This window comes from Mustelus asterias, chromosome 11, assembly GCF_964213995.1.
Source record: "Mustelus asterias chromosome 11, sMusAst1.hap1.1, whole genome shotgun sequence".
NCBI classification, from domain to species: Eukaryota; Metazoa; Chordata; class Chondrichthyes; order Carcharhiniformes; family Triakidae; genus Mustelus; species Mustelus asterias.
Genome location: NC_135811.1, coordinates 45,379,924 through 45,401,095, shown reverse-complemented (window position 1 = coordinate 45,401,095; position 21,172 = coordinate 45,379,924). Strand labels below are relative to the sequence as shown.

The 21,172-nt window shown below is 39.8% G+C and overlaps 1 protein-coding gene across 3 annotated transcripts in view; it reads right to left on the bottom strand.

The window, feature by feature from the left end:
* kif11 (kinesin family member 11) overlaps nucleotides 1–21,172 on the bottom strand; it is a 43,646-nt gene that overhangs the window by 10,553 nt on the left and 11,921 nt on the right. For all 3 annotated transcript variants that reach the window (XM_078223522.1, XM_078223521.1, XM_078223523.1), the window contains 18 exons: nucleotides 20,124–20,256; nucleotides 19,946–20,043; nucleotides 19,015–19,093; nucleotides 17,798–17,983; nucleotides 17,534–17,658; nucleotides 16,911–17,001; nucleotides 15,349–15,494; nucleotides 14,701–14,797; nucleotides 14,422–14,517; nucleotides 13,497–13,585; nucleotides 12,401–12,488; nucleotides 8,281–8,469; nucleotides 6,440–6,647; nucleotides 4,561–4,733; nucleotides 2,397–2,522; nucleotides 1,483–1,641; nucleotides 1,255–1,394; nucleotides 752–1,031 (listed from right to left, as the gene is read on the bottom strand). In XM_078223522.1, the coding sequence (XP_078079648.1) occupies nucleotides 752–1,031; nucleotides 1,255–1,394; nucleotides 1,483–1,641; nucleotides 2,397–2,522; nucleotides 4,561–4,733; nucleotides 6,440–6,647; nucleotides 8,281–8,469; nucleotides 12,401–12,488; nucleotides 13,497–13,585; nucleotides 14,422–14,517; nucleotides 14,701–14,797; nucleotides 15,349–15,494; nucleotides 16,911–17,001; nucleotides 17,534–17,658; nucleotides 17,798–17,983; nucleotides 19,015–19,093; nucleotides 19,946–20,043; nucleotides 20,124–20,256 (2,503 nt within the window). The remainder of the gene's footprint in view (nucleotides 1–751; nucleotides 1,032–1,254; nucleotides 1,395–1,482; nucleotides 1,642–2,396; nucleotides 2,523–4,560; nucleotides 4,734–6,439; nucleotides 6,648–8,280; nucleotides 8,470–12,400; nucleotides 12,489–13,496; nucleotides 13,586–14,421; nucleotides 14,518–14,700; nucleotides 14,798–15,348; nucleotides 15,495–16,910; nucleotides 17,002–17,533; nucleotides 17,659–17,797; nucleotides 17,984–19,014; nucleotides 19,094–19,945; nucleotides 20,044–20,123; nucleotides 20,257–21,172) is intronic.

Below are 21,172 nucleotides of genomic sequence, written 5' to 3'. Positions count from 1 at the left end.
TTGCAAACTTTTCCTCAGGATTCAATTACTATTAAAATCTGTCCAAATGTACCATTTTAAATATGAAGTTCAAAATCTCACTATGGCCTGGTGTGAGTAATTGACCACCTGTAACTACTCATCTCTCAAAAGTTTTGAACATAGCTTTATGGCTAGGATTTCTGGAAAAATAACCCAGAACTGCAGTGGATCATTGGAAGCAATGGGGAAAGGGCGAGTGCCATTCTTATTTTAAAATCCTAATGCATGCTTACAAGTGCCTCCAGTCAATCTCTTCCAGCTTTACAACTCAGATATTAATGCTCTTCCAATTTTCCAAAAATCCTCCCCCCCCCACCTTTTGTCACTCCACCGCAGACCACTGTGCCATCGGTTGGCTGGGTTTCAAATGCTAGAATTCCCTCCCTGTTCTCCACCTCGTGTGGTGCAAGAGGGCCCTTAAAATATACCTCTTTGATAAAGCTTTTGGTTCTTTACCATGGGTGGGGGCTCAAAATATCTTTGGGGTATTCCCTTGTTACATGTGCTGGAGGTTATGGTTCCTGCAAAGTACCTTAGGATATTTTATTGCCTACAAGCTGCTATTGGTGCTGGTATTTTGGTAGTTTAGAAAATGAATTCCATTCCAACATGCTTGTCTTAGTAATTGCCAGTTTCTTTAATTTAATTGAAATACATTAGTACTTGTCCCCTGAGGCAAGATGCAGGGACGAAACCCAAGAAAGAGTTCTGGTAAATTACAAACACCTACCTGATTGTGGTTCTCTAACCTCCTCTTCTTACCATGGAGGAAACTCAGTTGACCCTGACAGAACAAGTTGACAGTGTCTGCTGTTGATTCATACCATTGGCCACTTTCCTGGCAAAGTATCAGCATACCAGAACTGAGCTGTTGGCATTCAATGTTTAACTTATCTGCAGTCTTTAACCCCTCACTGGATGTTTTTCTGATTTCACCTGCCAAACTATCTAAAGTAGTGATAAGTTTCTCTTGGTGAGCAGCAGTATCCTCCAAAGCATTTGTAGATTGTCTAAAAGGAGAAGAAAAATTGTCTTATAAAGCAACAATATTGAATCCTGTATAAAGTCAAAAGGCAAGGCTTAGAATTTTTTTTTTTTAAATCTCCAACTTTTTGCATGATATGCAATTTGTGGGCACCAAAACACGATTGAAACAGCCAGAAAAAGGACAAATTTGCACATTTCAGCATATTAAAATGAACAGAATATAGAAAAGCAAACACAGTTACTTACAGCTGCACATCATCCTGAAGCATAGATAATGAGTGGTGCACATTTCCATTTTGTTTTAGAACACTATCAAAGTTCTGCTGAGTTCGCTGGACTAACACACCAAGTTGACTCTGTAGATTTGAGATGACTTCTGAAATACCCTATTTGCAAAAAGTCAGAGTTGAACCATCAATAAAAAAAACAAAAATGAAAAGCAAAATACTTTGAGCCAATTAATTTTTACAGAACCTCCATCTGCTCCTGCTGAGATTTCTGTAGCTCTTGCTTGAGTTTTTCATTCTCATCCTGAATGATGGCCAGAGCGTTGCAGGTGGTATCTTGCATTTTACTAAGCATCTTGCTGTGTTGTCCAAAGAAGGTGTTAGTATCCATTTTCATGACTTCCATCTGAAACAAAGAACAAAGAAAATTACAGCACAGGAACAGGCCCTTCAGCCCTTCAAGTTCGCACTGACCATGCTGCCCGACTGAACTAAATCCCCTACCCTTCCGGGGACCATATCCCTCTATTCCCATCCTAGTCATGTACTTGTCCTGATGCCCCTTAAAAGTCACTATCGTATCTGCTTCCACTACCTCCCCCAGCAGCGAGTTCCAGGCACCCAACATCCTCTAAAAAACTTGCCTCATACATCTCCTTTAAACCTTGCCCCTCGCACCTTAAACTTATGCCCCCTAGCAATTGACTCTTCTACCCTGGGAAGCAGCTTCAGACTATCCACTCTGTCCATGCCCCCAATTCAAAACATTTCTATAATAAACTCACTCTGGCTGTTTATGGAAAGTTACAAGCCTCATCACTGCAAACTCTTTCAATAAGTTGCAAGACTTGCTCTCAGTTTTGTCACAAGTTGGTTGATCTGCAACTCTGTTACATTAAGGTGCAAACCAAAATGGTCATCTACTGTTTTGCTAGGTTACTTAAAATAACATTGCTTTCAATCTTATTCTATCCCTCAAATGGTGTCGTGCTGCACAATAACCTGCTAGCCACAGCTCACTAATATCTACAGAAAGTGAGTTTGTAACCAAATTAATTCCAAAACGATAGATGTTTAATTCAACAGTTGCAATATATTTTAGAAATGGGAGGCGGGGGGGGTTGGAGAGGAGGAAAGAGTTCAATCCAATAGAGAATGTACCTTCTTTGCTATGCCAGAATAAGTTTCAATGTTCAGTTTATGACAATTGTTCAGTTCCACTATCGAGGTAACAATGGGCTGTAAATTCTTCTTGAGCACTTCTTCCATTTGCACTTTATGCTCCTCCTAAAAATAAAGACAAAGACTTGAAAAACTTCAATGTAGAATTCTTCCCAAATTATAAAAACCAACTCTCATTGCTCCCCATCAACTGCCTGTCCCAAATACAGCAGCAGTACGCTCTGCATTGACAATGAACTGCTTAACAGAATCTAAAATTTTCCTCTTTAGACAACTGGCCTGCCTGGTGGAGTCAAATAAAATTGTTCAGGCAAACCTGTGTGACAACAAAATTACAAAAAAACATGACTCTCCACTGGTTCCTTTGCACTAGATTTGTTTTTCATTAACACAAATAAGCCTGGAAACAGAAATTTCACATCACAGAAGTCCTTTTAGTCAAGCATGTCTGTGGTGTGAGATAAAGGCCGATCCAGGCAAACTCCACTTTCCAGTTCTTGCTCTTTAGCCCTGTAGGTTATGGCACCTAAAATGCCGATCCAAGTACTTTACAAAAGAGATGAGGTTTCTGCTGTAGCAACGAGAATTCATTTTCTCCCAAATTCAAGGCTACTTAAAAACGTTTAATTAATGTATTTGATATTCATGAGCAGAGTGCCCATGTTTTGGTCCTGCGGATTTGGGGGGGTGGGGGTGGGTGGGAGGAGGAGGAGGAGGAGGGGGCAGATAAAATAAACAGTGACAAGCCTTCCCACCTACCTCCTAGTTGTCCATGCAATAACATGCTAGGTGGAGAGAGGCACCCAGAGTTCGTTGATCCCACCCAAAATCTCTCTGCAGGATCCAAGCGATCTTCATCTATGGGCCTTGTAGCAGACCTAAAAGAACCCACTATTGAGTTCTGGCACTGCTGGTCCATCAGATTGGCTGACAGCTTGAGGGCAGGACTTCCTTATGGTTGCAGGGAAGGTTTCAACCAAATGCATTGGCTGCTGGCTGACTCTTACAACAGTTAGCATGAGTGGGGGTGGGAGGAGGGTAGGCATGGAAGGAAGGAATGCACGCGCCCATGAAATCCAGCCCACTGTTCCACTGGCCACTGAATTAAGAACCTAATGTCTGCTCCATATTATGCAACCATGCCATCCAAGTGTGCCTGGATGGCCCCGATTTAGAGCCTAAGAGGACGCAACCATATCATGGGTCAGGCATTGCAGACAATTTGATTGCAATTTTTAGCAGGTTATGTCAATGAAAGGAATTGCTGTTTTTTTGTTAAATATAATAGAAATCTGCAGAAAATAAGCTGAAAATTGTTGGAACTTTTGCAGAAAAGCTAACGCTCACAGATTGCCTTTGACTGATACAGTTCCAGTCCTGGAGGAGTGGGAAATTGGCCAGAGTAGCAGCCCGATGACAATCTAAATATCAATGCTGGAACCACATGTGGGCGGCAGGTCGTGCCAGGACTGCACTTGGATGTGATATTGTGCTCCAACAGCCTGCCAGAGCACATATGCAAATATACACTGGAGTGAGGCAGCGGAAAGTGTTGGCAGTTGTAGAACTGGGCTTCGTTACAATCCTTGTAGAGGCTGATAATTGTTAAAAAGAAACTTGAACTTCCAGAGAAAGACTGAAAGGAATGCATGATGGGATTTCAAGACTTGAACTGTAACAAAAGCAATAGTGAAATAAATGTTATTTTGGTAGGTGACTTATACACGGCACAGCTGCTTGGGCCATTGTTTACACACGTACATTCAACTTGTAACCTGACATAAAACAATCCGGGTCCCACCTTAAAATCCAAGCCATCTTGGCTCATTATTAGGTGGAACACAGACAGGTCATGTGGATCCTCTTTAATTCATCCACCTTACCCTAAATTAGAAGGCTGTCCCAAAACAATCTTACAAACTTCAAATTTGTTACAACTTCTATAAGAAGTCTTTTCAGGAGAAATTATGAAGAAATGTAAAGAAAAGTGATGAGAGGAACAAAAATTGCAGACAGTATGGTGGAACATACAAAAAAAACCTGATGGTCAGAAAAGGACATTGATATGCAATGGCTTAGCCATAATGAGACACTTCCCGTTTCTCTCCCTCCAACCTCCCCTTGCATCTCTGAATGAACTTACTAGAGCCTTCTGCACATGGTTCACTGACTGTTGAGTCAGACTTTCCTGCTTAAGTAGTTCCTGGAGACTTTGCGACACTTCGGAAGAAACCATTTCCTTGACTGATGCAAAAGAAGTGGCCACTGCAGATATGGCAGAACTAAATGCAGAGGCATTTACACTCAGGATGTCACCTGAAATTTAAAAAAAAAATCAAAGAAACAGAAGAGACCAGAGCAAAAAAATATATACTTTTGTTGGCAAAGATTCCTGTCTTGGAACAATTAACTTGAGTATTTTTAGGACAACCCCACAGTATAATGAAACAGTGGCAAATCTTTCCACTAGAGGGCCTCAGTCATCTACAGAGGAGTTAATTTCCCTGCCATTCCTATAACAGGAGGCCAAGGAAATATTAGCAATCCAAAGCCAACCCTGTAGCCACACCGCTAAGCCCTCTGACTTGGTCACTCTCATTTGGCTCATGAATATCAGAATGTTGGTCATCGCTAGATCCAGTTTGGCTACAAAATTACAGCACTCCAAATGGATTCACATGCCTTTAGTTTCTTAAATGATTCCATTGTTTTATCCAGAAGTCCCTTTCATGCACAGTTCTTAATGAATAACTTCTGACGTTAGTCTAAACTTGCTTATTAGTTTAAATGCATGTTCTCTTGCCTTAGTCTCATACTTTATAAAAGGAAGTTTCCAAGTTTACCAATTCCATTTCAGTCCAATGCAACTCTGCAGAACCGCCTCTCATACGTCTCCTACCTAGACTGAGTTCAGGATTTTTTTTCTTTATTGTTAATTCAGACCTCTGACACCAGGGTCAAGGAGCTTCACTGGCAGATTTGATATAGGTCTGCTTTGTGCTATGGTGACCCAAACTCAACACTTCACAAAATAGGGATCCAAGCAGAGCACTATACTGTCTGATTCGGATTTCTTCTGCATTGAATTCTTCTTTTTTATCTATCTTTGAACAGAAGATCTGGCAAAGAACTATCTTCTAACTCACCAGGAAACTGTAGCAATTGCAGCATGTGGTCTTACTAGCGTGACACACCATGTTACAGCTGCAAAATATGCTGCACGTTTCATGGTACTGCTCTCTGTTCTTGCAGAATTGCATATCCTGTGAGAGCCCCTTGGAGGAGCCACTCGTACAAAACAAATGCTACTGAGATTAACTATTGGGCGGCACGGTGGCACAGTGGTTAGCACTGCTGTCTCAGCTCCAGGGACCTGGGTTCAATTCCTGGCTTGGGTCACTGTGTGTGGAGTTTGCACGTTCTCCCCATGTCTGTGTGGGTTTCCTCCGGGTGCTCTGGTTTCCTCCCACAATCCAAAGATGTGCAGGTTAGGTGCATTGGCTGTGCTAAATTGCCCCTTAGTGTCCCGGAATGCGTAGGTTAGAGGGATTAGCTGGGTAAATATGCGGGGTTACGGGAATAGAGCCTGGGTGGGGTGGTTGTCGGCGCAGACTCGATGGGCTGAATGGCATCTTTCTGCACTGTAGGGTTTATGATTTCTATAATATTTTCCCCCTGCACCCAAAAGATCCAACTGCAATTCACCTCCACCCTAAAGTTAGCATATGAAGTTGCCTAATCACTCTTAAATAACAATCCAAAGATCAGCAGTGCAATTTTGTTTCACATCCACAGCTTTGCAGGTATTAGTTTTTAAAATATTGGAGGGGGAGGACAGGACAAGATACCTGGGATCACTGATAGGTCAGTCATTTTAAACTGAAGTTATTGGAACGCAGGACAAACAATTTCAAGCTTTATTTTTAAATAAAATAATCAGCTTACAGCACAAAGAAACGTTGTTCAAATATTTATGAACAAAAGTTGCAGTTAGATTACAGAAGCAAAACAGAATTACTTACCAACCGACTTTGTATAGAAATCAAGCATTTCCTGCTGTTTTACACGGGTTTCATCAGTTTTCCTCTGCATTTCAGTAAACAGATCATTCATCTGTTTTACAAAGCTGTCCTGTGCTTTGCAGTTGTGAAATTCAACCATTTTTTTGCGGTCAAGTTTAGCATGGAGACCAGACACATCTTTTGTACTGTCTTCAACTGTTTGAAGCAACTGAAACAAATTAACATGTTTGTCCAGATTAGAATACAACAGCAAAACATCCAACTGAAAGGAGCAGTAAAGGAAGAAATCGTCTTGTGTAACTGTGAATCGGGCAATAATACCACTTGCATTTATGCAGCACCTTGAACATTAATATGCTCCACAGAGTTTCAAAACACAAATCAGGCAAATAATTTGATGCCAAGTTGAAGAAGCAGATAAGACAAAAGAATAGATTTGTTTAGGGAGTAAAATCTAGAGCTTTGGGCAGATGTGACTGAAACAGTCTACAAACCAAAAACGGTCTTAAGTATCAATCAGTAAATCTCAGAATATCACAATAGAATCAGCGTGTATTTGATACCTGTCAGACAGGCAACAGCTGACAATATAATGTGATATAAAACAGACGTCATCTCAGTATTCAGACTTGTACAATCAGCTACTGCAATATATCATGTGCTGAAACACACTATTCCTATCTTTGAAATGCAGACTGAGTGTACAATTGACAGATCAAAGTTCAGACAGGAAATGAGCAATGTTTATTTACATGCAACAGGCAAGAGAACATTACATAGTGCAATACGATGAATCATGCACTTCAGGATTCTCTGATGGACAAAACAAAGTAACTGGCATTGACTCTACAGATTTTAAAAACAGAAGCACACCATTGATGCCATGGTATTGGCGGAGCTTCACTGCCAGGCTGCATAAAGCCAAAGATGCAACTTTTTGCTGGATGACAAGTGGAAAACTGGGCTATTAACTGGCAGAAGGTTACAGCAGACACAACATCTGTGAATATCTACTGAAATAAAAGGCTTTGATACCAACACCATCAAGAGACGCTCAGCATATAATGCTAAATCAGGGGCCATGTAACAAAGTGATGAATGGGGTTCAGATGAAAAAGCCATGAACCTGAAACATCAACGGTTAATATTTTAATGATGCTTGACTTGCAGTGTTCTTAACATTCACTGTTCTGGTTAAAAAAAAAATTAGCAGCTTGGTACTTTTAATGTTTTGAAGCTTACTGCAGCCAGAAAGCCCACCTGGTCCCTAAATTCATGGTATTTCTCAAAAAGAAAAGCTACGCCCAAAATGGTTTTTAATGTTTCACAAGCTGCTCCCGACAATAAAGACAAGCAACATCCCAACATGTGGAATTCAATTTGTCGCACAAGGTTCAAAAATTAATTTTACTTAAAATTTTAGTTACAGCTACAGGAAAGTTAATTAAAATGCAGTAAATTAACAGATTCAGAACGAAAAAGTTGGCCGTCAAGAGAAATAGAAAATGGGTGGAGTTGAAAGACCAACGGATACAAGTACCAATGGAGGAAGTTAGATTAGTTCACTTTAGAAAACTCGATTGAGGGGGGGAAAAAAAAGGTCACACTTCAATGCATTATCATCCCCAGTAAGCTGCACTGCCAAACAAGTTTAAACTTCAGAGCAGGAAGTATTATTTGCAAATAGCAGAACTACAAGAGATTCCACAGCCATCAACCATCACGAAGTCTTGAAGAGTTCTGTCACAATGCAAACTCTACCGGAAAGCTACGGGGTTAAAAAGCACAAGATGTTTTGTCATATCATAATGTTATGCTAGGAAATCAAAACAGCCCTTTACCTCACTGGCTGTATTGTAAAGCTTTTTTTCAGTGTGAGCATGGGCATCACAAACAAATTCTTCTTCAGACAGTTTTACTTTGGTCAGCTCCAAATCTTGCTGAGTGTCCTGAAGCACTTGCTCGCACTGCTGCAGCTCAGTGGTGCAATGTTCAAGCTCCTTCTTGGTTTCTACAAATAGATCACTGACCTAGAAATTAAATACAAGGGAACATTTACATTCTTCAAATTGCACAGCAGGAAAACGATCACATGAATGCCAAATACACAGAAGTATTTAAATATATTATGCACTACATGCAACATGACAAAGCAGCATTATAAAAATCCCAGCAGTTTTTATTGCATTTCTTTGAAACAACTAAGATATGAAATGTATTCCTCTGAAACATCACATAACTCTATATATTTAGGAAAAAAATGTGGATCCTGAAAGAATTCTCCCTCAAACATTCACTATGCAATGATTAACAAATCACTTTTGCCAAAGCGATTAGGAATGGTTGTGTAGTTCCTTTTTAGAACCACTGCGGGTCACAATAGCACTTTGACAAATACCCTGTGTCTTCCCACCAGCCTTCATTCAGTTGCTTTGGGAAACCACCACTACTGCCCCCCACAGGATAAGTTTATGAGCAAGGATGTAGTGTGGACAATAATAAAACTGAATTGATTGTCCAAACAGAATACACGAGCAACTGTTTGATTTATTGTCACATGTATACAGTGAAAGTATTGTTTCTTGTGCGCTATACAGACAAAACATACTGTTCATAGAGAAGGAAACGAGAGAGAGTGCAGAATGTAGTGTTACAGTCATAGCTAAGGTGTAGAGAAAGATCAACTTAATGCAAGGAAGGTCAATTCAAAAGATTGCTGGAAGCAGGGAAGAAGCTGTTCTTGAGTTGGTTGGTATGCGACCTCAGACCTTTGTACCTTTTTCCCAACGGAAGAGAGACTGTCCGGGGCGCGTGGGGTCCTTAATTATGCTGGCTGCTTTGCTGAGGCAGCAGAAGTGCAGAGAGTCAATGGATGGGAGGCTTGCTTCGTACAACTTGTTTGTACTATAGCGCCAATAACTTAGCAAAACATCCCAAAGTGCTGCACAGAAGTATTATCAAAGGTTGACACCACCAAGCCATGGAAGGAGGTATTAGGGTGTGTCTAATAGCTTGGTCAGAGGCGTTAAAGGGCACAAGTAATGCATTTTAGCGGGGGAATTGAAGTTTATATCCTAGACAGTGGAGGAGGAGAGTGTGATCGTAGGATTTCATTATACTGTCTGGCTCAAGACTCTAAACCACCACCCAATTTAAACAAGGTGTTACTCTAACCTTTAAACTATGTAAAGGACAACGATATTTGAAAATGTCATAATTGAGCTTTATCTTACGTTAGTATCCCCGAAACGATCTAACCTCAACTCCATTTTATTTCTCAATATCTGCAGCCCGCTGGCAACATCATCCAAAAAGGTTAGTTTCTACATGCACGCTAATGAATCCACCATCACCACCTCTACTGGTCCCTCCACTGTCAAGTGATTTGGCACACTACTTTTTCAACATCCAGTAGAGGATGAGCAGAAACTTAGTACAACTAAATATTGGGATGCTCCAAGCTATTGCTTTTGGACTCGACCACAAATGCTGCACTGACCCCCTTTCCTTGGTAACTAAAGCTGAGCCAACTAGTTTGCAACATTATGTTTGAAACCATCTACTCCATCACCAAGTGTACTCACGTCACTCATCTGACCCTGCCTCAGTACAGGAGGCAGCTATTTGGCCCATCTTGTCCATGCCAGCCCAAGGACACCCAGGTGCCCTTTCTACTTCCACCTTCCTGCACCCAGCACTTAAGTTGTAGATTCAGGTATTTTTTTAAAAAGAGTTTAGGGCCTCTACCTTCCCCACCAACTCAGGCAGCAAATTTAAGACACCCATTACCTTCTGCTTAAAAAAGTTCTTCCTCATGTCCCCTCTACACCTACTGCTACTTATTTTGAATCCATGGTCCCATGGTTCTAGGATTCTGTCCACTCGCTCTTCCCCTCAATTTAGTACACCTCTATCAAGTCACCCCTCAGCCTTCTTTGTTCCAAGGAAAACAACCCTAACCTATCCAATCTCTCTTCCTAAATACACTTTTCTAGCCCTGGCAGCATACAGGGGGCGGCACGGTAGCACAGTGGTTAGCACTGCTGCTTCACAGCTCCAGGGACCTGGGTTCGATTCCCGGCTTGGGTCACTCTCTGTGTGGAGTTTGCACATTCTCCTCGTGTCTGCGTGGGTTTCCTCCGGGTGTTCCGGTTTCCCCCCACAGTCCAAAGATGTGGGGGTTAGGTTGATTGGCCGTGCTAAAATTGCCCCTTAGTGTCTTGAGATGGGTAGGTTAGAGGGATTAGCGGGTAAATATGGGGGTAGGGCCTGGGTGGGATTGTGGTCGGTGTAGACTCGATGGGCCGAATGGCCTCTTTCTACACTGTAGGGTTTCTATGATTCTTGTAAACCTCCTCTGCACTCTCTGCAGAACAATTATGTCCTTCCTGTAATATGGTGACCAGAACTGCACACAATACTCCAGTTGTGGCCTCACCAGTGTTTTATACAATTTTTACTTCATCCGTACTTTGATATTCTATACCTCTACCATTGAAGGAGAGCATTCCATACACCTTCTTTACAATCTTGTCTACTTGAACTGCTGCCTTTAGGGACCTGTGTACTTGTACAGCAAGATCTCTCATTTCATCGGCCCTTCTTAGTATATTCCTATTTACTGTGTATTGCCAATAACTATTTGACCAACCTAATTACCTCACACTTCTATGTTAAAATCCATCTGCCACTTGACCACCCACGCCACCAATCCATCAATATTGTTTCGTAGATTATAGCTTTCCTCTACACTATCCACTACTCAGCCAATCTTTGTATCTGCAAATTTTCCAATCATGCCCCCCATTTTCACGTCCAAATTGTTAATGTACAACACAAATAGCAAGGGTCCCAACACCAAACCCTGTTGAACATCACTTGAAACAAGTTTGCATTCGCAAGGGTATCCATCGACCAATACCCTTTGTTTCCTGTTACTAAGCCAACCTTTGATTCAGTTTGCCATGTTACCCTGCATCCCAAGAGCTTTTTGACCAATTTGCCACCTTGTTAAACACCTTGCTAAAATCTATGTACGCAACATCCACTGCACTACCAACCCTTCTTGTCACTTCCTCAAAGAATTTGATCAAGTTTGTTTAACAAATCCAGACTTGCCATCCCTGATAAATCTATGCCTTTACATGTGACAGTTAATCCTCTCTCAGGATTGATTCTACTAATTTGCCCATCACCGATGCAAGACTAACTGGGTTATAATTATTTGGCATTTCCTTCAATCCCTTTTTAAACAATGGAACTAAGTTTGCATTTCTCCAGTCCTCCAGCTTCTAGTGAGGATTGGAAAATCAGCTCCAGAGCGTCTTCTATCTCTTCCCTGACTTCCTTCAGCAGCCTTGGAAACAGTCATCTGGCCCTGCCGACTTATCAACTTCCAAGGATTCCAACTCTTCAAGTGCTTCCTCTGTCTTTATGATTATCCCGTCCAATATCTGTGTTCCTCCTAGACTACCAAGTCTGCATCATCCCTTTCCTTTATAAACACGGAGACAAAATATTCATTTAAAACCCTTCCTACAGCCTCAGCATCTACACACAAGTTCCCTTCTTTATCTCTGATAGGCTCCATTTTTTCCTTAACTAAACCTTTTACCATTAATATATTGGTAAAACATCTTGGGGTTTTTTTAACGTTAATTGCTAATCTTTTTTCATGCCCTTTCTTTAATTTCCTTATTTCACTTCATCTCTGCACTTCCTATACTCATCTAGACTATCTGCAGCGTTTAGTTCTGTGCCTATCGTGCACATCCTTTTTCTGTTTGATCCCCCTGTATTCTTCTAGACAACCTGTGGGGGGGGGGGGGGAATTGTGTAGATTTGGCATTGTCACTCTTATTTGATGTCCAATTTTGATTGATAATGCTCTTGACGCGTCTTGGAATATTTTGCTACTTTTGCAAGCTGTTATGATCAGAGTATTCCATTATGCTTCATTACCTGTTTCAGTTCCTCTTCCATAGCAGCAATCTTTTCTACATAGTCACTAATCAGATCTTCCTGTCCAGCCACCCTACATTGCAGAAATCTAAGAAGGAGAACAAAATACGTAGTTAGGTCACTACTCCAGAACGAAGAGCAGCTGTTCCATATCAAATATTTAAACCAAGTATCAATGTAGCAATTCTCTGTAGAGTACTCTTATTACTTTCTATATTTTGAAGCAGTCTGGCAGATCAGTTTGAACAATTCAACTTCGTCCAGGAGAGGATGAGATAAGCTCAACATTTTAATTCTTGTACAAAACTGAAAAATTGATGGCTACACCATTGTACTCAAAATATAACTTGCATTGGCCAATTATTTACAGTACAACATTTCAATGACTCTACACAGTATTTTCTATGGCTGAGGTTACACACTATTAAAAATTCAGTCAGTTCAGCCATAATGCATTATTCAATATGACAACATGTAGTGTCATTAACCATCTCAAACCAGTACCTACTACTTGCAAAAAAGACATTACACGAGACATTGGATAAAAGGGGATCAAATCACTAAATTGAAGTGAAAGCCTCCACAGCCAATTTTAAAAATTCATCATGGCACTGCACATAAGGCTCTGCACACAAGTCTTATCATGCAGAAATTAGCCCAGTGTGTATAAAACAGACAATTCCAAAAATGTAAAGCTCAAAGAGCTGAGTCCCAACACCTGGGTGGTAGGGGTAGACACACACTGGCAATGTCATCCAGAAGCCGATATTCAGGGGGACAAGCGTTCAGACCCCACCAGGGCATCAGGTGGTGTTGAAATTCAAGAAAGAAACTGGAGTTGAAAAGCAAGTCTCAGTAATGGTGACACGAAACCATGGTCCGTTGTGTAAATGTTCCTTCTTTTGGGGAAAAAAATCTGCTATCCTTATCTGATGTGGCCTATACATGACTCCATAACCACAGCAGTGTGGCTGATTCTTGACTGCCCTCTGAAATGGCACAGCAAGTCACTCAGTTTAAGGACAATTGAGAATGGGTAAAAAATGTTCACCTTGCCAGTGATGCTCACATCTCATGGAAGAGAAAATACACTCACTCATAGTTCTCTGAAGACATGTACACTCCATTTTTCTCACGTGCTGCAGCAAGATCACGCTTTAGTCTTTCAATCTCCTCAGTGTACTCCTGAAAAATCAATGCAGTTATCCAATTACACCAGATATACAATAATTTAGGACTTTGAACAAGGGCAGTTGAAGGTACAGCAAAGAGAACAACGACAGTTGTTGTAAAAAAAAGACAGCCATTAAATCAAAATCAAATCACAGGAAAAAGATCAATGAATACATCAAATTGTGCTTTGCAAAAACTAATTACTATACATATTAACCTCAGCTACATCATCATTTGAAACGCAGGGTAAGTGAGTTTATGTGGAGGACTAGACACCCAACGCATATTCATATTCAATTTCTTGTAAGATATGCATATGGCTGTATTATGCATTCACACTGCATCTGACATGGAACTGTGGAGAGTCATTTGAACTTCAGAAATAGTGGGAAGTCAGTGGTTGCATCAGAGCAAAACAAGGAAGGGAAACAGTAAATCATTACAGCTCATGGAGCACACCAGTATGATAGGGAGTGGGATAGCTTGATCTTGGTTTCAGATAAAGCTCGACACAACATCGTGGGCCGAAGGGCCTGTTCTGTGCTGTTCTGTTTACTGTTCTATGTTCTCTATTGCAGACAGAACGGCTGGTACAACTCTACTGGACTGCTTCAAGAGTCTTATGTTTTTTTCGGTTCAGGTCAGCATGACGACAATTTGCCCTAAATTGGCATTTCAGTATCAAGGAACAGAGGATTTGACATCACCTTTCAACCAGTGTTAAAAAAACACTTCTGAATAGAGAATAGAGAAATACTATGCATCTACTTAGTACAGTTAGCTTCTTGAACAAATGCAGTAAGACGGCACATAACTTGATACTTTGGTTGAACCATCATGTTGAATACCTTAATCAAGGCCCGCTTGGTGAGCTTCTGGTTGACTTCAGGTTTATTCATAATGTTCTTTGCTCGATAGGCATAATCCAGCGTGCTGATGGTTTCCTATCAATGAGGGACATTGAAATGGATTGATGAATTATAAGCAAACATGTCAATTCCAAATAAGCATGCATTGTGAGATCAACTTCTGAGAACTATTTTAGAAGTAAACAGCGCACAAGAACACTAGAAATTAAAATTTGCCCTATACGGATTAATTGTCACGCTTTACTAGGGCATACTAACTTCAAAATTCACAGAAGCAGGGGAGATGGTGGCAATGATGGAGGTTTTAGTCCGTCCTCCCAGAGAGTCCTGGAGGATCCTAGTTAGCTTTGATTCTCTGAAAAATGTACAGAAAAAAAGACAAAAGATTCAATGATTTGAGAAAGCTCCCTATATTGTTTGGAGAACATGCAAATAGCCAAGCTTAAAGAGATATGAATAGTTTAAAGCCTGTATGTCCAACAAGCAATAATCTTCCTGATTCTATACAGTTTCTGTTGTCTTATTCAGAATTATCTATCTTCACTTCAGATTGAGATATTCATTCAAAAACTGTCACAAAGGAAGCCATGTTTTAAGTGTACGCTCTTATTGATTAAAGTTCAGTCACAAAACTGAACATTTAGATTAGATGTGGGCATCAGTCACTAAAATAGAATTTGGATTGCACTACCTTCCCAATAAAGAAAGTCATTATTACCAAGTATTAGGAGAAAATGTACATTACATACTCATCACAAACAAAGGCCAATCAGCAAGAGTTGACTTCAATGATATCCCCATCAGTCTTTATATATACACCTTGGTGTAAAATTTGATGGTGCAGGTTCCTAGGTATTAAATACTATTGAGCATTGAGTAGATGGATAAAAGTTATTGAATGATTACCTGTATGGCACATGAGGGGCTCTCTCCACCAGCGCTGTGATTACTCTGCCCAGAGTAAGCAATGATTGGTTGATGTTGCCAGCTTCACGAGCTCTTTTGTCAACAGCTCCAGATCGGCCAATATTCTCACTTCCAGCAAGATCCACCTTTGCAGAATCAAGAAGGAATTGGACCCAATTATGACTTTGCCCATTTTCACTGACTGCAGAGTAACAGTTTGGGACATGGTTTCCACATTTAAACTGGGCTTAGATCAATTTGTGGAATATTACAGCATAATGTTTTCAACTGCTAAATGGAAACTTCTTCCGCCAAACAAATGGTTCAAGATTATAGAATTGAACGACATACAAAATATTGCCCTGCGTTTTATGATTTTGCTTGGTTGGTGCACTGTGAAGTGTACAAAGTGATGTTTGATGGTGTTGAAAAAGTCAATTATTGGTTAATTTTCAAAATGTGATTTTAAATAAATGTTTGAAATGCAGCTTCAAAAGCTGTCAGAATGTTGCATTAAGAACATTTTTAAAAATACTTTGTTACCACCTATGTTATTTGTTTCCTATGGTTCTTTAGGTAGCCTAGAGCACTCCACCCGAGCTGCCATCAATGAGCGTCATAGGTTATTTGACCCAAGAAGCCCTCAAGGGATGCAGAGGTCACCAGATCTTGATTTTAAAAAAGCTCAGATTCTGCCCATTACATACTTCCCAACTTAGGACTTGGAGCCAATTTGTGACGTGCCACTGAACACCAGCGATTAACAGAGTTGGCAGAACCCAGTGATGGAACCTGGGACCATACATTAATACACCTGGTGAACCACCAAGGAAGCAAGTTTAAAAAGTTAAAAAAGTAGTTTGCTATTCTAGTAGGAATAAAGAAGCTCGCACAAAGAAGCCAGTACTATCAGTTGTTGGAATCAAATTCAGAAAAAAGTGGCAGATTAACAGCATTGATAAATTAGGAAAAACAATTAAATATAGAACATAACAATGGGAAGCCAAATAGAAGCAGGACATGGGAAAGGAGGATGTAGACTACCCAATTTATTCTCTCTGCAGAATATCAGCTCACTAAATTGTGCGGTCTAAGTTTCCAGTTTCTGACCTGATGCTGCCTGTTATCGTCTGATAGAGTGTTTGTGTAATTATGCAAATCATGACCAGTGCAAACAATGAAATGAAGCATGCTTAAAAAATAGCCAATGCAAGGAAACAAGAAAGTAACATGCAAGGATTAAATATTCCCCAGAGGTTAAAAAAGTAATAAAAATCCCCAGCATCACTGTGACCTACCTATTCCACAAACAGAATTCAACACAAAAAAAACAACCAACATCTGACAGCTCAATCCATGGGATAATGGTTTCATGATGTGGAGATGGTTTCACCCAAGGTCTGCTCAGAGTGCAGCTTTCACAAATCAGCTTATTATGCAAGTCTTCACATGAAACCAGCATATTCAGATTATGGTTCACACCTCCAACATTAGCTTTCGGCATGGAATAAAATAATAGAAGCACATACCTTATTTAAGGCAAATTTGCTTAAAATACTCACCAAATTCAGTTTGCCAATCTTTACGAGTTCCTCCCCGTCAAGTGTAGTCTCCTTCATATGAATTGTAATGGAAAAGACGGAATGGGAACGACTGGAAAAAAAAAGTATGTCACTCTTGAGAAAGTTCGTAATTCCAGAACATTGTTGTTTTAGCAGCACTCCCTGGGGTCTTTGCTCATTCAAGCTGGCTGTTGCGATTGTATGACACTCGTATGTTGTGAAAGACAAATTTAAGGTATTCACAGTACAGAAAATTTAGCTTTCAGCGTTGGTGTCGCAAGATTGTTCAGAATGCCTTCGGCAACACTAATTAAAAGCCATGATGTGGAGATGCCGGCAATGGGCTGGGGTGGGCACAGAAAGAAGTCTCTCAACACCAGGTTAAAGTCCAACAGGTTTATTTGGAATCACGAGTTTTCGGAGCGCTGCTCCTTCATCGGACGAGTCCAATTAAAAGCCAAATATGAAACTAATAAAATTGCTAAAAGATGTCAGGTTGTATTGGGATTTTTAAAAATCTGCAAGTCATGTCCATTGCAAAGCGTCACTTGAAACAATTAATTTGGCCCTTTGTATTCATAATTTAGTTTTATGAACTTCAGACAGAACTCAACCAGCCATACCTTGAGTAAGCATTCATTAGTGTCGCAGCAGTTGTCCTCTTTGCTGCTCCTCTCTCCAGAATCTGATAAACTTCATCTTTGTTATGGACAGAAATTTCTTCAAGTCCTTTGATTATAACTCCCCTCTACCATACCATATGGAAAAAAAACAACAAAACAGTATTTACCAAGTCCTACTTTCTGGGGAGAACAGCAATCTGCTTGTAGAGCATCAGATTACTGCAACTTTGCCAATGATTGCAGTCCAATGACTAAAATCACTACCTTATTGCGAGGATCATCAAACATCTGCAGCCTCTCACTAACATCCGAAGTGGGGCTCAAAAGATCAAAGAGCTCTTCGTTATAAATTTCCAACAGAGAGACTTTCACTGAGAACTCAGCACCTTGTGATGCTAACCTCTCAAAAATCTGATGCAGCGTACGTGGAATAACTCCAGCCAGAGGATCCTACAGAGAACATAAATATCAGGGAAACTCATTAATGGAGGAGAGATTAATAAAATATACACAAGAAAAAAAATCTTTCACAGTAACAGCGCCTCAGGGCCTCCCAGAATGCTCTAAAGCAAGTGGAGTACTTCAAAAGAATGTTAAGAAATGTAGAAACAGTGATTTGAGACCCAAACATGTGAATAATACTGCACTACTCATTCATCAGTAGCTCTTGATTTTTAGTTTTTCTACAAAGCCTCGATCAAAATGTTTTATCTGTGGAGCAATGAATCAGCACGTATTTGGCATAGGAAACAAGAAACCCTACAAATGGATCATACAGTCTGACAGTCAACAGTGCACACAAGTGCATGAAGGCCACAGGTTGAAAATTAAAATTTATTTTACTGCTAATGGCAAAACTCCAGCAACATAAATTTTACCCTCAAATAAATTAGTACCTCTCCTCAGCTGCGAAATGTGCTAAAAATAACTTAATAGTATCTGTGAAGCCTTTGTAACAAAACAAGCAGTCAAAGATCATTACCGGAGTCTCACCCCTCCGCATGAAATTAGGGGTCTAAGTGCACAGACCCAACCACAAGAGATCCTTCTGTCCCATGCCAAAAAGTAGTTTATACGTTGTAAATCTTTAACTGTGCTGTATTTTCACAGAACATGAATTGCTTCCATCTTTCGTGCCTGCTTCAGTCTTTTGAAATTGACTGCCATGTTTCCTACATTAGTGACTGCACTTAACAAGCACTTAATTTGCTGCAAGTTGCTGCTGAATTTATATTTTAAAACTGATTTGTTAATTCAAACTAAGTCAGTTATAACATCAATTATGCTCACAGCATTAGTTACCTCAATAAAGTCAACTGCAGGGATGTTTAAAAAAAATACATGATGAAACCATTAACTGGTTTACTGGAATTTTACATACCCAGTTTTTCACAACTAAAAATGAAGGAATTAGCTAAACAAAAGAAGAAAATCCACACATCATTTTACAAAATGTAACAAGCAAATATTCTGCCACTTACTTCTTCCCAGGTGTATTGCTCCTTTTGAGATCTTTCACCTTCCATAGTAAAGGTTTTCCCAGTACCCGTTTGCCCATACCTAAGCCAAATTTAAAAAGAGATTAATTTAGGAGGTTTCATGACAACGGCTTAGAAACAAACATTCACAGCCTTCGCGGTGATTGATCCCAGATCACATCCCAGAGAAGTCTCAGCTTTCGGCCAAGTTAGCTGACTTCAGTTGGGGCAGTGGTAGAAGTGTTGTACTGGATACCTGGTTTATGATAAAAATAAGTTACTGCAGGTGATGGAATCTGAAACAAAAACAGAGAATGCCAGAAAATCTTTGCAGGTCTGACAGCATCTGTGGAAATAGAACAGAGGTAACATCGAGTCTGGATGACTCTTCTTTTGATCCAGATTATGACAGGGAGAGAAAAGTTGGCAAGGATTCCTGCTCCTGAACAAGCCATTCTTCAAAAAATGTGTTTTAATACTCCAGGTAAAGATAAATTTATGCTTGCTAAAGTGTTTCCAACTGCATACTTAACCGAACAACAAAGGGCGTGGCAGACAAAAAACTGAAACATTTGAGCAGATTTATGTTTCTGACGCTTAGCAAGCAGCATCTTTGGAAATGAAATCAAAAGCACTTTCATTGGTCACCTTTCTAGTGTTTTCTCATTTCTGCTAGTCATTGATCTACAGACTGGTGGATTCTTGAGGTGCGACACCCGAAAGGTGCAAGAAAGCAGAGTATGCTGGACTTAAAGGTTTGAATACGAATTTGGAATAGAACAGAAAAGTATGATATTGAAAACATTACATGTCTTATAATTATGGCGATCAACTGAAAATTAAGGATTTGATTTAATGGGAAAATTAAAAGTAGCCAGTAGCAAAATCCTGGAGCAGAAAAATTTCATTGATGTTGAAAAATTATTCAACTTACGCAAAAATGGTACAGTTGTATCCCATGATTACTTCATCCAGGATGGGGTACACCACACTCTTGTACACATCGATTTGCTTTGCAGAAGGTCCAAATACCTGGAATTAAAAATATGTTAGGTACTTGCTTCTTGATATTTTCTTGATGATTTCTGTAGGAGACAAACTACATTTCTTACCATGTCAAATGTATACTTTTTGGGTGCCTTGTCAGCTCCTGGTCCAGAAGTACGTATAGTGACTTCTTTCTTTACAGGGTCACATTCAACCACATTGGAGCAGCTTGCTTTGCGTTCTGCTAAACTGAAAGGTCTGTGGAAAGCAACAAGTTGTGTTTTAAAAATACAGTGGCAAAGTTTCTTAAAAGGGAAAATATGCATCTTAAAAATTAGTCTTCTTCACAGACAACATAGTCTAGAATCAGACCTTAGACAGGAGGCCTGCCAATTCTACAAGACAGCACTTTAAAACAGCTAGCAAACAGAAGATGCAATCAAAACCTAGTGGGACACTTGCTGAATTCCTTCTCCAGCTACTCAGTGAAATGTCTACTGATTTCAGCTTCAAGAACTTACAGCAAGACATATTTGAGAATTTTAAACTCATCAGTATTATATTTAAAAACTTACAATCAATATGAATGTGTTTGGCTTTATTTCCTGGGACAGAAGTTTTTTCACTCTTGATTACGTTTGAAATCCTATTTTTCTCTATCTGCTTTTCCACTTCTGAGTTTAACATGATAAATTAAAGGCTTGCAAAGATGAGGCCAGATTGAGACAGGCAGAGAACAAGAATTAAGAAAGCTTTACAGATAACACAAGATGGTGATTTATGAGAGAACTCCTTGAAAAAGTCGTAAAAATAAATTAGAGTTAAATCAAAGACTGTATAGGTCAAGTTACATACAATATTAAATGGTAGCAAGTTGTTTAGTCAGGTGAAATTATGAATTTTACATATTTTAGCCCAAATCCAAGTGCAAAAAATATAGATATAGTCCAAAAATGAAAAGGTATAGACAAAACTAGATTTATTAAAGCCCATCAGAGTCTAAACTGTGGTCTACAAGTTCTGAAAAATCTGACCCTCAATGCAGGCAACTTTACCCCATCTGAACACATTACAAATTTCTTATTGATGGTTTGAATTTGAGAACTAAGGAAATTTAAAGAGTCAAAGACTTCTTGTTTTATTTGTGCTAAATCTTAAAATCACATTAACAAGA